This window comes from Pseudorca crassidens, chromosome 9 (genome assembly GCF_039906515.1).
Source record: "Pseudorca crassidens isolate mPseCra1 chromosome 9, mPseCra1.hap1, whole genome shotgun sequence".
NCBI classification, from domain to species: Eukaryota; Metazoa; Chordata; class Mammalia; order Artiodactyla; family Delphinidae; genus Pseudorca; species Pseudorca crassidens.
The window spans coordinates 49,543,228-49,559,316 of NC_090304.1; the positions used below are offsets into that span (position 1 = coordinate 49,543,228).

Sequence of the window (16,089 nt, forward strand, 5' to 3'; positions counted from 1 at the left end):
TCCTGGTTCTCCAGTACTGCTCTACTGCTCCAATAAAAAATCCTGTCCTACAAACGAACAGACTGAATAGGAGATCTGTCAGCTTATTTTCTTATTTCCAAAAGCCCAGTAGAAAACAAACATCTTCTCGGGACTTCCCTGGTGGTGCAGTGGTTAAGAACCTGCCTGCCAATGCAGGGGACACGGGTTCGATCCCTGGTCTGGGAAGATCCCACATGCTGCAGAGCAACTAAGCCTGTGTGCCACAAGTACTGAGCCCATGCGCCTAGAGCCCATGCCCCGCAACAAGAGAAGCCACTGCAATGAGAAGCCCGCGCACCGCAACGAAGAATAGCCCCTGCTCACCACAACTAGAGAAAGCCCGTGTGCAGCAACAAAGACCCAATGCAGCCAAAAATAAATAAATAAATTTATTTTTAAAAAAAACAAAAACATCTTCTCAAGACAAAGTTCAGAGTGACACTAGAATACCAGGTTATTTTGCTTTTAGCTGGAATCATACTCTTTGGTTAGAATCAAAATTGATGGTTAAGGTGCCTTTGATCCATAAAAATGGGTAAAGAAATTATTAAGAAATATGCTTTGTTTGGCAGACAACATCTTTTTAAATCTCATGTCCACGAAAAGGGAGAAGAAACAGTAACACTGCACTTTGTTTAGAAGAATGGAAGCCATGCTTTAGAAGGGAATCCTCTTAGGTCAATGCCTCCCACCACCCTTCACTACAAAGGGCATAGTTACTGTTTCCATTGGCTCAAACATACAAACAACAATTCTACTGCTCAAAGATTCTACAAAATTCACCTGGCATCTCTTCTGTTAAAGAACTGCTACTTTGGGCTTCCCTGGTGGTGGTTGAGAATCCGCCTATCGATGCAGAGGACACGGGTTTGTGCCCCGGTCTGGGAAGATCCCACATGCCGCGGAGCGACTAGGCCCATGAGCCATCCGGAGCCTGTGCTCCGCAAGAGGCCACAATAGTGAGAGGCACATGTACCACAAAAAAAAAAAGAACTGCTACTCTCCCTACCTCAAGGATCTTAGAGAGATTGGAATTTGCAGCACCCTCCAACTCTTGCCACACACACATACTCTCTTCTCTCACCATTACTACCCTACATAAGTCTGTGATCCAAACTATGCCAATCTGATTCTCCCTCCACTGTACCTGACTCTTGGGCAAAGACAGAGATGAAGAATGAATGTAGCCGAGACATATGAGAGTTACTAATTAGAAGAGGCCAATCCCGTAGTCCCTGATGCTGGGATCCCTGGAGTTGCCCTTGTTCTCAACTCTTCCTCAGCTCTACTAGTTCAGCTCTTCCTTACTTAATGACTTAATTTTGTATAATAAAGAATTTGGCTGGTTTTTATCTTTAGGTCAATTTCCCTGATTATAGGAGTATCTTTGTTATTCATGGTAGGCCCTTGGGTCACACTTGAGTTCATGCTAATGAGATGACTCTGGATGGGGGCTGGTCACCAGAAAGATCAACCATGTGACTAGAGGACTGGGGCTTTGAGCCAGGTGATATCAGCCCAGCCTTTGGGGAGGAATAGAAGGCTGGTGATTGAGTTCAATCATGTGGTCAATCAATCATGCCTAAGTTATAGGAAACCCCAATGAAAACTCTGGACAATGAGGCTTGGTTGAACTTCACGGTTGCATTGATGACTGATGTGCCAGGAGGGCAATATGTCCTGATTCCATGGGGAGAGGACACAGAAGCTCCACATTCAGGACCCTACAAGACTTTTCCATATGGGTGTCTTCTTTTTGCTGGTCCTAATTTTTATCCTTTATAATGAAATTGTAGTCATAAGCATAGCACTTCCCTGAATCCTAAGAGTTATTTAGTAAATTATTAAACCTGAGGGGATTGTGGGAACCCCTGATTTTGTAGCCAGTTGGTCAGAGCACAGGTGGTCTAGGAACACCCAGAGCTTATGGCTAGTTTGGTGTCTGAAGTGACAGTATTCTTGTTAGGTATTGTGCCCTTTTCTTATGAAGTCTGCACTAACCCTGGATAGTTAGTGACAAAATTGCATTACATTATTTCACTTAATCACTCTCTTTCTGCTTCATCTTCCTCATCTGTAAATGGAGACAATCGTAATATTTAAACTTCATAAGGTTTTTGTAAGAAATAAGAGTTAATATTTGTAAAGCACTCAGACCACTGCCTAGCACATATTAAATACGATATAAACATTAGAGTAGTTTTGTAGTTGTTGTTGTTGTTTTTATTATTAAAGTCCAGAGCTGGCTAATGTAGAGATTATCAGCCTTTTCTGCTTAAATCTAAATAACACAGAGAAAAGGCTGGCCCCAACATTAGTCAGAAAATGTTAACAACATTAATCACATAGATGGTACTGGCATTAGTCAGCTAATGTTCTGAATACAAATGACCACTGCTGATATCTACATCATCTAGAAAAACTCAGGCCAGCCAGTTTGAGCCAGTGACAGAATAGTACATGTTTTTTGTAGCTCTGGAAATCATAACTCCAGAGAGATTAGAGGCCTTACTTGGAATGAAACAAACTGTTGGGAGAAATAGTACACAAGAAGATTCTCACTTTTAGTTTGTCAAACCATCAGGCATGACACATGGTGAGCAAATCTTAAAATGGTACATATATATCACTTCTAGCTTAGCTATGAGCTACATCACTGTGCATTGAAATGTTTTTCTCTGCTCACCAGTAACGGGTACCAACTCTGCAAAACTCACTCCATTGTCTTCCATCTTCCTGTCATTTAGAACATGCTTGGTAGTGTTCCAATTAGTTGCTGAGTCCAGAAATAAAGTCCTTACCAGAAAGTTGTCTTGAGCTGTTTTCTAATACTATGATTTAATCCCTCTGTTTCTGCCCTCTCTTGGTCACTTTCCCTTCCCAGCTACTTCTCTTTGGCTTTCAGAGAAGGTCAGGAATGCTCTCCCTGCCATCTTTCATTCTAAGTTCCGACTTTTGACACCCTCTCTTAAAACCCAGGCGCCATGGCCTCAAGTTACTACAGAAAAAGAAGAAAACTAAAATTAAATAGTACTGTTAGAAGATTTTTCCTGGCAGTGCTGGTATCATTCCAAAGATCATTTCTGTGCTTGATCTCTCATCAGTAGACAGCCTGAGTTGCTCAGGAGCTTATTAAACAAAAGCCCCCACAAGGATAACAATTTCCAGAAAGCTATCTACATAGCTAAATTATGCTTCTTCTAAATTGATTAAAAACAGAGTTAACAAGCATCAGCCTGTCCATCCTACAACCAGGATTAGAATCCAGGTCTTCCTGGGACTTCCCTGGTGGTCCACTGATTAGGACTCCATGTTCCCAGTGCAGGGGGTACAGGTTCGGCCTGGTCAGAGAACTAGATCCCACATGCCGCAACTAAAAGATCCTGCATGCCTCAACTAAAGAGCCCACATGCCACAATGAAGATCCCACAAGTGGCAACAAAGATACCGCATACCACAACTAAGACCCAGAGCAGCCAAAGAAATAAATAAAATATTTTTTTAAAAATCCAGGTCTTCCTGTTTAAATCTAATGTTCTCCATCTATATTATAGATGATCCCTTCCAGAACTGAAATTCCATAATCCTAGGTAAGAATTTTCTTTTTTAATTTATTTATTTTTGGCTGCACTGGCTCTTCATTCCTGCACGCGGGCTTTCTCTAGTTGTGGCAAGTAGGGGCTACTCTTCCTTGCAGTGTTCAGGCTTCTCACTGTGGTGGCTTCTCTTGCTGTGTAGCATGGGCTCTAGGCACACGGGTTTCAATAGTTGTGGCACGCAGGCTCAGTAGTTGTGGTGCACAGGTTTAATTGCTCCGCAGCATGTGGGATCTTACTGGACCAGGGCTTGAACCTGTGTCCCCTGCACTGGCAGGCAGATTCGTAACCACTATGCCACCAAGGAAGCCCCCTAGGTAAGAATTTAAACAAAAATAGAAACCGCCTCATTCCTACCAAAACTGGTCTTCTCTACAACCAGACCAGTGCTTTCAACCACGGTGGCATGGAAAAGCACTGGCCTAGAGAGCAGAAGGTCCAGGTCTAAGTCCTGGCTCCACTATTTACTAAATACAATGAACAAGTAACTTTATAAATTTAGGCCTGAGGGAGGAGATATGGGGATATATGTATATGTATAGCTGATTCACTTTGTTATAAAGCAGAAACTAACACATCATTGTAAAGTAATTATACTCCAATAAAGATGTTAAAAAAAATTTTTTTAATTAAATAAATAAATAAATTTAGGCCTAAGGTTCCTCATCTGAAAAACCAGGAATGCTGGTGGTCACTTATTTTTAACTCTTCTTAGCATCAAGACATACCCTAAGAGACCCAGGGGAGAGATTGCTTCCATTCTTATTAGTATCAAAGGAAGCTCTAGCCATAGACACAAATGGAAAGGAGGCTAAGGCACTGTTTTTTCCTTCCCTGTCAAGCCTCATACAATTAGACATGCTCTTTCACTCAGAATTTTGAAGCAAATGCTCTAGGAGGAAAAAAAAAAAAAAAAAAAAAAGGTAATCACGGTTTAGCAGTCTTACACATGAAAAAGATCTAAAGAGCTAAAGTTTTAATTTTTTTTTTTTTTTTTTTTGCATACGCGGGCCTCTCACTGTTGTGGCCTCTCCCGTTGTGGAGCACAGGCTCTGGACGCGCAGGCTCAGCGGCCATGGCTCACGGGCCCAGCCACTCCGCAGCATGTGGGATCCTCCCCGACCGGGGCACGAACCCGTGTCCCCTGCATCAGCAGGCGGACTCTCAACCACTGCGCCACCAGGGAAGCCCTAAAGTTTTAATTTAATAAGTCCAACATGAGTCAGCAGAGTGATTTGACTGCTGAGGGTACCAGTATCTAATCAGACTGCATTAACAGACACACAGGGTCCAGAACTGAGAAGCGGATGGTCCTGCTCGGCTCTGTGCTGATCAAACCACACCTGGGGGTCTGCGTCCAACTGTAGGAGCCATGATCTAAGAAATACATTAACAAAAGTGTCCATATGCAGGAGACCAAGATGAAGAGGAGGCTGGAAAAAAATGTTTTCTTCAAAGAACTAGGGCTATTTAACCTGGAAGAGAAGACTCGGGAGAGAGTTCAACTGCCCTTCGACCCAACCTTTGAATCATCTAGGACTCAGCAGAGCCAGGACCAAGTGGGGAGCTTCAGAAGAAAGGGGCTGCCTCAAAAGGCCAGCAAACTCCCTGTCTCTGGAGATGAAGCAGCCAAAGCTGTGAGGTTCCTTTGGGGGATGGGGGGAGCTGGTAAGGAGAGGTGTAGGGATAGGATAGGATTCGATAAGAATTCTAATGAGAACAACTCCAACTCTGTTTGGAGCATCTTCCCCCATTCTCAGCACAGTGACTCTCTTCAGTCTTATTCAGTCTCTATACAGTCTCTATTCAGTGACTGTATGTAGAACCATTTCAGTAATTTGCTCTTTACTAAGCATTTTATACTCATGTCCTTTAAAGGCCAAATTGCTACCCATCTTCTTCTCTCTTCTCTAAACCTTCCGGCAACTAGGATTGACAACCAAGCTGCCTATTACCTTCTGAAGACTTCCATGCCTTCCACAAGTCCTCTACGCTGATGAGCTTATCCTCACCATGGAAGGTGCTGTGTTTCACCGTTGGGTCGTGGTAATTGAGGTCTTCCCTCAGGAACTGCAAGGGAAAGCACATAAGTCACAAGAGATACCTGGGAGCCAGCCCACTAAGATCTCCTCACAGGTCACCTAGCTACCCACAGCACATCCCACCTGCCGGATGTACAAGTGTATCACATCACCCATGTATCCTTCCATGTGAATATGTCCTACTTACTAACTAGACTGCCTTTTCTTCTCTGTTATATGTTTCGTTTGAGAAAAAAATAAACGTGAATAAGAAATTCCTTCCTCATATTTTTTTAATTATGGAAAAGGAAGAATTAACAACTTTTGAGCACTCATTTACACACTAAGCAACATTCCAAGAGCTTATATTTTCTCATCTAATCTTCACAACTAATGAATTATCACACCTATTTTACAAATGAGAACAGTAATAGTCTTTAGTTATTTATTTATTTAGGCTGCGTTGGGTCTTCGCTGCTGCTCGCAGGCTTTTCTCTAGTTGCGGCGAGCGGGGGCTACTCTTCATTGTGGTGCCCGGGCTTCTCATTGCAGTGGCTTCCCTTGTTGTGGAGCACGGGCTCTAGGCATGCAGGCTTCAGTAGTTGCAGCATGCAGGCTCAGTAGTTGTGGCTCGCGGGCTCTAGAGCAAGGTTCAGTAGTTGTGGCACGTGGGTTTAGTTGCTCTGCAGCTGTGCAATCTTCCCGGACCAGGGTTCGAACCCGTGTCCCCTGCATTGGTAGGCAGATTCTTAACCACTGCGCCACCAGGGAAGCCCAAAAGCAGTAATAGTCTTAAAGAACACAGTTTGCCCCAAATTCTCAAAACATTAAGTTTAAAGAGATTTAATTACTTGCTGTGATGATTTTAAAATATGTCCACAATTCTTTGACAATCCTTCCATAAAAGTTGAATTCTTCTGCCCTTGAATATAGGCTGACATTAATGACTCATCTTCTAACAAACAGAATGTGGCAGCAATGATGTCAAATGACTTCCCAGGCTAGGTTAGAAAAGGCAGTATAGATTCCACCTGGCTCACTCCCTTTGGGGACACATGCCTTGGGAGCTCTGAGCCACCATGTAAGAAGCCTGGCTACTCTGAAGCTATCATTCTGGAGAGATAATGTGTAAAGACTATTTAGAGCTAGCAATGTCTGAGCAGCACAAGCTGTCTGAGTCTTCCAGCCAGGAGTCAGACATGTGAGTGACTGAGACTTCAGGTGATACTAGCCCCTAGATTTTGAGTTACTTCACCTGATGCCAAGTGGACACACAGGAGCTGTCCCTGATAAGCCAAGCCGAGATTGCAGAAACATGATAAAATAAATGTTTTTGTTGTTTGGAGCCACTAAGTTTGGGGGAAGTTTGTTATGCAGCATTAGATAACTGAAACATCTGCCCAGGGTTACAGCTGATAAGTGATAGAGTTAGTATTCCAACCCAAGGTATCTGACTTTATAGTCTAAAGTTTTCCCCTGTACCGCATATGCTGTCCTTTAGTTATGCGGATTTTTTTTCACACTATACTTTTATAAGAAAAAAGAAAAGCAAAAGAAATCAAAGCTTTTAGAAATTTAACTGGTAATTAATTTCACAGATACTCATTCAGCCCAATCCTTAACCACATTAGTATGTATAAGATTGAACAGTGATCACTGCTTTCCACAGAGCCTCAAACATCAAAGAAATACGCAACTCTGATCACTACTCTCACAAGAACACATTTTAGTAGAATTTTCCGGAAATGTCTCTTATCCACCTTTCATTATCCCCAGGGTCCAAGAAAGGAAAGGGTCTGACTCAGAGTAATGTCAGTAAATGTTGCTGACTAAATGAACAGATGATTGACAGAATGGTCCCAGATTCCTTAAACTCATAATCGAGGGATGATTTTCTCCCCTGGGTTTTTCAGACATAAGACGTCTGGGCTTAAAGACTCAGGAGAGAAGTTTGAAGAGAGACCACACTGGATTACTCTCAACCTAGTCAGGGTATAGGCTGCTGAGCACAAGGAACTTGACAATGTCCACAACTATAACGTAGCACTGTCCAATACAACTTTCTGCAATAATGGAAAGCTTCAATATCTGTCCTGTCCAAACAACTGTCACTAGGCACAGGCAGCTATTGAACACTCATAATGTGGCTAGTATGACTAAAGAACAGAAATTTTTTTAAAAATTAATTTAAGTTTAAATGGCCACATGTGGCTAATAGCTACATACTGGAGTACAGCTCTAGTGCAGTCTACTACCTGGGGTATAGGTACGGCCTAGCTACATTCCCATGGAGGCTAGAATCCTGAAGGGAAGTCAAGACCTCCGGCGAGATGAGGAGTGAAGAGCAGTGCCTAAGTTTAACAGTTCTCTGTGTCCTCCCCCCACAACTAAACTCAGGTTCCTTCTGACACGTGTGGGTTAGGTTCTCCAGCTCCCCAATGTCTCATCTGAAATTGGTGAGAGAATCTACTTTTTAATAAGAATTAGGTAAGTGACATGGTGAAGGGCCCAGAGCAAGGAGATTTTGTCAATTCTTAGAAAGGTAAACTGACTGAAGTATTTAACATGTTTGGATTTTTTAATCGTCAGCCCTTTAGACCGCCTAACATCCAATGTATTGTATGCTATAAATTGTGACTCTTAACATTTTTTCCCAAATTGCTACCCAGTATCCCAACTCCATTTATTAAATTATCTGTCTTTCCATGGAAGCAACCTAAATGTCCATTGACAGATGAATGGATAAAGAAGATGTGGTATATATACACAATGGAATATTACTCAGCCATAAAAAAGAATGAAATAATGCCATTTGCAGCAATGGATGGACCTAGAGATTATCATACTAAGTGAGGTAAGTCAGACAGAGAAAGACAAATATCATATGATATCACCTATATGTAGAATCTAAAAAACTGATTTACGAAACAGAAACAGACTCACAGACATAGAAAACAAACTTACAGTTACCAAAGGAGAAATGGGGGTGGGTGGGGGATAAATTAGGAGTTTGGGATTAGCAGATATAAACTACTATATATAAAATAGATAAAGAACAAGGTCCAATTGTATAGCACAGGGAACTATATTCAAAACCTTGTAATAACCTATAATGGAAAAGAATATGAAAAAGAATATATATATATACACATATATACATATATATATATACACACACATATATACACATACATATATCAATACATAAAAAACTGAATCACTTTGCTGTACACCAGAAACTAGCACAACATTGTATACTTCAATTAAAATAAATAAATAAATGCCTTAGACCTTAAAAAAAATTATCTGTCTTTTATTCCCTTTTTGGAAAAATGCTATTTAATAAGAAGTAATTATAAAGTAATAACAACTACATATATAGTTGGGTATATTTCTAGCCTCTCCATTCTTTTGCACTAAACCATATTCTTTTGCTAGCACTTGACTATTTTATTATACTTTTTATTTTAGTTCAGTTTTATTTTATTTTATGCTTTTAAAATTTTTCTAATGTCTTGACCCCCTCTTTCCATGGCTCTTTTATTTCAGAACATTTCTTGTCAATCTCAGTTACTTATTTTTCAAAACGAATTTTAAAACAATTTTGTTAATTTTATTGAGAGTCTGATTACTCTCACTGGGTGATGAGTAAGTGATGAAATCACTGGACCTTAAACACCACACCCTAGGACATATCAGGGAAGACACAGTTACAAGCAGTCTGAGACAGTCAGTCTGGAGGCAGAAATTCATTCATTCATTTATTCAACAAATACAAGATTTCTATGTTCCGGGCACTAGAAATGCAGTAAATAGTAAACAAAACAGACAAAAATCTTTGTCCTCATTGAGCTAACATCCAATTTGGGTGAGAGAGACAATAATTTGTATAAAGCAGAGAAGGTCAAGAGGGAAGGCCAAGAGTTGTGGTATTAGTGATTTATCATCTTCATTAGAGGTGTCAAGGAAAGTCTCATTAAGAAAGTGACTTTCAGGCTTCCCTGATGGCGCAGTGGTTGAGAGTCCACCTGCCAATGCAGGGGACACGGGTTTGTGCCCCGGTCCGGGAAGATCCCACATGCCGCAAAGCGGCTGGACCCGTGAGACATGGCCGCTGAGCCTGCGTGTCCGGAGCCTGTGCTCCGCAACGGGAGAGGCCACAGCAGTGAGAGACCCGCATACCGCCAAAAAAAAGAAAGTGACTTTTAAGCAAATATCTGAAGGAGAAAGGCACACAGGATAACTGGAAGAGTATCCCAAGAACAGAAAATGGCAAATGCAAAGGCCCTGAGCCAAGAACAAGTATGTTCAAGGAATAGCAAGGAGGCCAGTGTGGCCAAAGAGAAACAAGTGAGGTGGTAACTAGCAGGAGATGAACTCAGAGAAGCAACAGGGGTACAGATCATAAAGGCTTTTGTAGGTCATCATAAGGACTTTGAGTTTTACTCTGAGATGGAAGCTGTTGGAGGAATTTGAAGAGATATGCGACACGATCGCATTTACATCTTTAAAAGCATTTCTCTGAACGCTGTGTTGAGAAGCAGACTATAGGAGGACAAGGGCAGATGCGGGGCAACCAGGTGGCAATTGCAATAATCAAGATGTGAGCTAATGGTGGCTTGAAACAAAGTAGTAATGTGGATATAATGAGAAGTTGTCAGGTTTTACATAAACTTTACAGAGATCAAATTTCTAATCCTCATAACGTTTTTAGTTTTGATTCATCAGGGGTCCTTTAAGGTATACCCTACTTTAGTCCTCCTAGGCTCTAACCCAGACCCTCTTAATCTAAGACTAGAGAAACACTTGTCATATGCAGGCCTTAGGAGCAGAAATGCCAAAATCCCCAAGGAAGAGGATTTTCTACCATTATCAGCTAACTCCAGGAAACCATGTGATGAGATATACCAGCTACTTTTAGGGAGCCAACAAGAAACAGACTGCTTTTTATAGCCAAGTCTGGTCATTGAGGTGTATGGAGAGCAGAGAAGCTCATGGGAAGAAGGTGCAAGGAGTATCCGCACAGGGGCTCACATCAGGCTCTGCTGGTACCACAAAGCATGCAAAGAAAGAGTAAGGTCAGAAAACAAGGCCAGCAAGAAGGTGGTGCCAAACAAGGAGGGTGGGCTGACAGAAGCTATACCTGAAGGAAGGGCCAGATGCTGGATGGAACCTCGTTAGAGAACAAGGAAGTGCGGCTGCAACAATCAGGCTTTTTTCTTTTTTTTTTTTTTTTAACATCTTTATTGGAGTATAATTGCTTTACAATGGTGTGTTAGTTTCTGCTGTATAACAAAGCGAATCAGCTATACACATACATATATCCCCATATCTCCTCCCTCTTGTGTCTCCCTCCCACCCCTCTAGGTGGTCACAAAGTACCGAGCTGAGGCTTTAAGGGGAGGAAAGGCGGTGTACTGTAAATATAAAGAGTTCAGAACCTTTAGAAACAGACCCCTTCCTATGTGACTTTTGGGCAAGCTACTTAGCATCTCTGAGCCTGTATTCCCCTCAAAATGAGGGCTAATTATCCCTCTCATTTGAGTGTGATAAGGATTAAATGACTCATGTTTGCACAAGTCATAGACTGCCTTTGCACATGTCTTTTAATGGCCCACAGAGCATTTTATAAATTGAAACTATATATAAAAATCACAGGGACTTCCCTGGTGGTCCAGTGGTTAAGACTCCACACTCCCAACACAGGGGGCCTGGGTTCAATCCCTGGTCAAGGAACTAGATCCCACATGCTGCACTAAGAGCCTGCAAGCCACAACTAAAGGAGCCCACATGCCACAACTAAAAAGATCCTGCATGCCGCAATGAAGATCCCGCGTGCCACAACTAAGACCCAGCTCAGCCAAATCAATAAATATTTTTTTAAAAAATCAAATTTCACCCCAAAAGTCCAGCTCTCTTTAAAAAAACAATTTAAAGGTCTAGCAACACTGAGCTCCAGTGACAACTCTGGAATTTTATTTGGGAGAGGCTTAAGGGCTACAATTTGATTGGAAGGGAGGGTGGTGGCTAAGGGACTTGTCATGAGGTTGTGTTTGCAAAGCAAGCACATTGTTTTTATGTAGATCATTCATTACAAATTAATTTTATAATGCAACATTTTATGAAGATGTTTTTGTTTACATTTTACTTAAAATTAAGAAAAAATTAATTGTCCGTATCAAACAGTATTATACATAAGTCGCAATTTGGGGCAGCTTAGAGGTGGGGCAGTTGGTCCTGAGGAAGATAACGAGGGTTTCTTTTTTTTTTCTTAATTAAAAAAATTTTTTTTCCCTTTATTTATTTATTTTTGGCTGCATTGGGTCTTCGTTGCTGAGCGCGGGCTTTCTCTAGTTGTGGCAAGCGGGGGCTACTCTTCATAGCGGTGCGCGTGCTTCTCACTGCAGTGGCTTCCCTTGTTGCGGAACACGGGCTCTAGGCACGTGGGCTTCGGCAGCTACAGCACACAGGCTCAGCAGTTGTGGCGCACGGGCTTAGTTGCTCCGTGGTATGTGGGATCTTCCTGGACCAGGGCTTGAACCTGTGTCCCCTGCATTGGCAGGCGGATTCTTAACCACTGTGCCACCAGGGAAGCCCAACGAGGGCTTCTTGATCAAAGATGATTATTCTGTGCTCCCACAGTCCCTGTGTATACCCTAATCAGTCTTGTTATGCGTCTACCTCCCCTACCAAACCATATACCCTCTGATAGACGGTCCCAGTTACCCAGCCATAAACATAGCATACAAGAAAATTGTACAGAACTAGAACTTTGATGTCCAATATACTTGAGGTAGGCATTATCACATATTACTCTGAACACTGTCCCACATCCAGCTAATGGCTAGTGTCTGATATAAGACAAAGTTTAAAAGCAACAAAAAGCAAAACCAAAACAAAACCAAAGAGGCAACTTTTGGCTCCCACAACAAGGATTTACTATTTCGGACTCAGAACAAGCAGCTCTTCTCTCAGGAAGGTCTAAGGAGGCTCCCTGAAAGTCCTGCCTTACCAGGGGGAATACAGCACTGGCTAGAGCTGCAGCTCAACAGCTCTCTGAAGAGCCAAGGGACCAGTTGTTACTAGGTATATTTAGTTCTATGAGCTCAGAAAAGTGATGTCCCTGGCAGTGGCACAAAGCATGCAACCCCATCCCAAGTGAAGCAGTAGTGAGGGGGTGTGGGTGAGAGCAGACAGGAGGGGAGACATGTCTCTAGAATTCCAACAAAACAGGCCCAGCCAGCTTCATCAGGGAACAGAATTCACTGAGGTAAAGCTTGAAGAGGAGCAGCACATCTGTGGGTGCAGGAATCAGGCAGGTCTCCTGGGTTCTTGCCTGGAAGCAATTACTCCTCCTTCCCCTTTCCACCCTTGTTCCCCACTGCTGATGCACCACATCTCCCAAACCACACCACCACAGCACCACCCCCGCTTCCCCACACATACAATGTTTAGAACCCACAACACACGTGCCCCAGATCTGAGAAGCTTCCCAACTCTTGTTTACCACGTGAACATCTAGCAAGGACACAAATTTTAGATACAACAGCTCTGAATGTCACTGGTACAGAATGCTGGGGACATGGACATCTCAGGGGTGAAAAATCTGTCCTCAGTGAGACCAGAAGCTATTGCTCAAAGTCAGGGAGAGAACGGGCTTCCCTGGTGGCGCAGTGGTTGAGAGTCCGCCTGCCGATGCAGGGGACACGGGTTTGTGCCCCGGTCCGGGAAGATCCCACATGCCGCAGAGCGGCTGGGCCCGTGAGCCATGGCCGCTGAGCCTGCGCGTCCAGAGCCTGTGCTCCGCAACGGGAGAGGCCACAACAGTGAGAGACCTGCATTCGCAAAAAAAAAAAAAAAAAAAAAAAAGTCAGGGAGAGGACAGTCATTTCTCACTCACCTTTGTACATCTAGTCTCACTTCTGCCAGTCCATCTACCACATTAGTCACCAGAATGACCTTTGTAAAGTATAAATCTAACTATACCAATGTACCTACTTAAAATCTCATGACTCCCCATTACCAATAGGATAGAGCCCTAGCCCCTTGGCCTTACATTCAAGGCCTTTTACAATCTGCCCCATAGACTAACTTTCCAGTCAGCTTCCTGGCCATTCTCCCTCCCTATCAGACATCTACACTCCAGGCCAGGGGTCAAGAAACTATGGCCATGGGCCAAATCCAGCTTGCTGCTTGTTTTTGTAAATAAAGTTTTATTGGAACTCGGCCACATTCATTCATTTATGCACTATCTATAGCTGCTTTCAGGCTTCAAAGGCGGACTTGAGTCGTTGTGACAGAGACTGTGTGGCCAGCAAAGCCTAAAATATTGACTATCTGACCCTTAATAGAAAAAGTTTGCCAACATTTGCTCTAGATACATCAAGCCACTTCAGGCTCCTTGAACAAACTAAACCATGCTCTTTTTCCTTTACACAAGGTGCTCCTTTTAAAATGTTTCTCCTTCTCTTTATCTGCTGAAGAAAAAGTCACTGCCTCTGTGAAGTTTTCCAGACCTCTCCCAAGCAAATTAATTGCCCTATCCTATTTGTTCTCTTAGTCCTCAGGGTATATATCTATGACAGTATTTATCCCATTATACCATAATTACTATTGAATTACCCCATTTTTACTCCCCCTAAGCAACTCAAATATAGAAACTGTGTTTTATTTGTCACTTATCTCTTTACCCGGCATCTTGCAAATTTTCTGGAACACCTAAATAAATAATTAATTTAGCTCTGTAAGTCAAGCTCCAAGCATAGAGCCTGGCACAGAGCAAGGTGTGTGGTTATTAAATAACTGAATGAGTATCTCTCACTTGAGCTTGTCCTAGAACACCCAGAAGAATGCTTAGCTTAGAGTAGGTACTCAATGCATATTATGTCTACTATACAGAAGAAAGAAAAAGGTCCCCACATTGCCAGCCAATCTAAAACAAAGATATCCAGCTAGGGGCCAGAGGGTTACACTGGCTTGGGTTCAGTGTAACATGATGGTTTAGAGCTTGATTCTAGAGCCAGGCTGCCTGGGTTTGAATCCTGGTTCTACCACTCACTTTCACTGTATTAGTCACATCATTTGTAAAATGGACATAATAGTACAAACTTCATAATACACTTATATTGAGGGTATTATAAATGGATTAATTCACATAAAGAACTTAGAATAGTACCTGGCACAAAATAAGCTCTCCTATGTATGAATTGAGCTCTCCTAAATATTAATACATTTGATATACTATAAGAGGAATATAAAGATACTAAGAATGTGCAATCCTGAAGCCCACTATTACAATGATGCTGATCTCTCATATGTAAAGGAGACACACAGAGGAGGTAGAAGACAGATATTTCCTAAGTGCTTGCTACACGAAGACCATGTGCCAAGCGATCAGCAATAGACAAGACACTGTAATCTACTGACCTCTAAGGCCCTTTCCATTCTACTCTATGTTCCTTACTTTGAAAGCTTTAACTCCATTTAAAACAGAGATTTCACAACCTTGGCAAGACCCTCCCTGCCTTCTTTGCCACATCAACTGTCACTTCCTCCCAACCCCAATGATAATGAAATACTTGAAGTTCTCTGAAAGTACCAGGCTCTTGACCAGTCTCATGTCTTTGCACATACTGTTCCCTTAGCTAAAACACTCTCCTTCTCCCATCATCTCTTCGGACCAAAACGACATATCAGCAACTCTGTACATGGGTAAAACTAACTTAGGTCTTCCTCTTCCGTGACTCCATCACAGTATCCACTTATCCTACTGCAGTATCCTCATGTGTTTACATGGCTATTTCCACAACTAGAGGAATTTCTTCTAAGGCAGCAACTTCACCTTCCCTTTTACTCCTATATATCTAGTACCCAGCACACATGCAGGTACAGAGAATCTCTCTGAGGTCGATGATAAAGCTTAGTCCTTGTCATGGAATCATCTTTGATGTCCTCAGGCCATGACATTGGTCACATGACACAGATCAAATACTAGAGGCAGCATCTGAAGTTGCAACTTGCTAGGTACCTGGCCAGAATGGCAAAGACTAAGAAATTTTGACATCTCCAGTCTTGCAAACTATCGGGACCAAAGTATCCAAGCTAGCCAAGGACTACTGCCAGGGGAATCTTATGAAAGGGGGATAGAAATGGATCACTAATTTAAAAATATTTCCCCAGACAGAAAGGATTATCTTCTTGGGGTCAATACTGCTACATTTACATAGGAGGAATACACAGCACTGGACAGAATGTGTTATGGGTAAAAATGTTTTTAAAAACTGATGAGTTTGGGGCTTCCCTGGTGGCGCAGTGGTTGAGAGTCCGCCTGTCGATGCAGGGGACGCGGGCTCATGCCCCGGTCTGGGAGGATCCCGCATGCCACGGAGCGGCTGGGCCTGTGAGCCGTGGCCGCTGGGCCTGCATGTCCGGAGCCTGTGCTCCGCAACGGG

The 16,089-nt window shown here is 42.6% G+C and overlaps 1 protein-coding gene across 7 annotated transcripts in view; it reads right to left on the bottom strand.

Moving 5' to 3' along the window:
* STIM1 (stromal interaction molecule 1) overlaps positions 1 to 16,089 on the bottom strand; it is a 195,027-nt gene that overhangs the window by 48,234 nt on the left and 130,704 nt on the right. For all 7 annotated transcript variants that reach the window (XM_067750122.1, XM_067750125.1, XM_067750126.1 and 4 more), the window contains one exon: positions 5,573 to 5,687. In XM_067750122.1, coding sequence (XP_067606223.1) covers positions 5,573 to 5,687 — 115 coding nt within the window. The remainder of the gene's footprint in view (positions 1 to 5,572; positions 5,688 to 16,089) is intronic.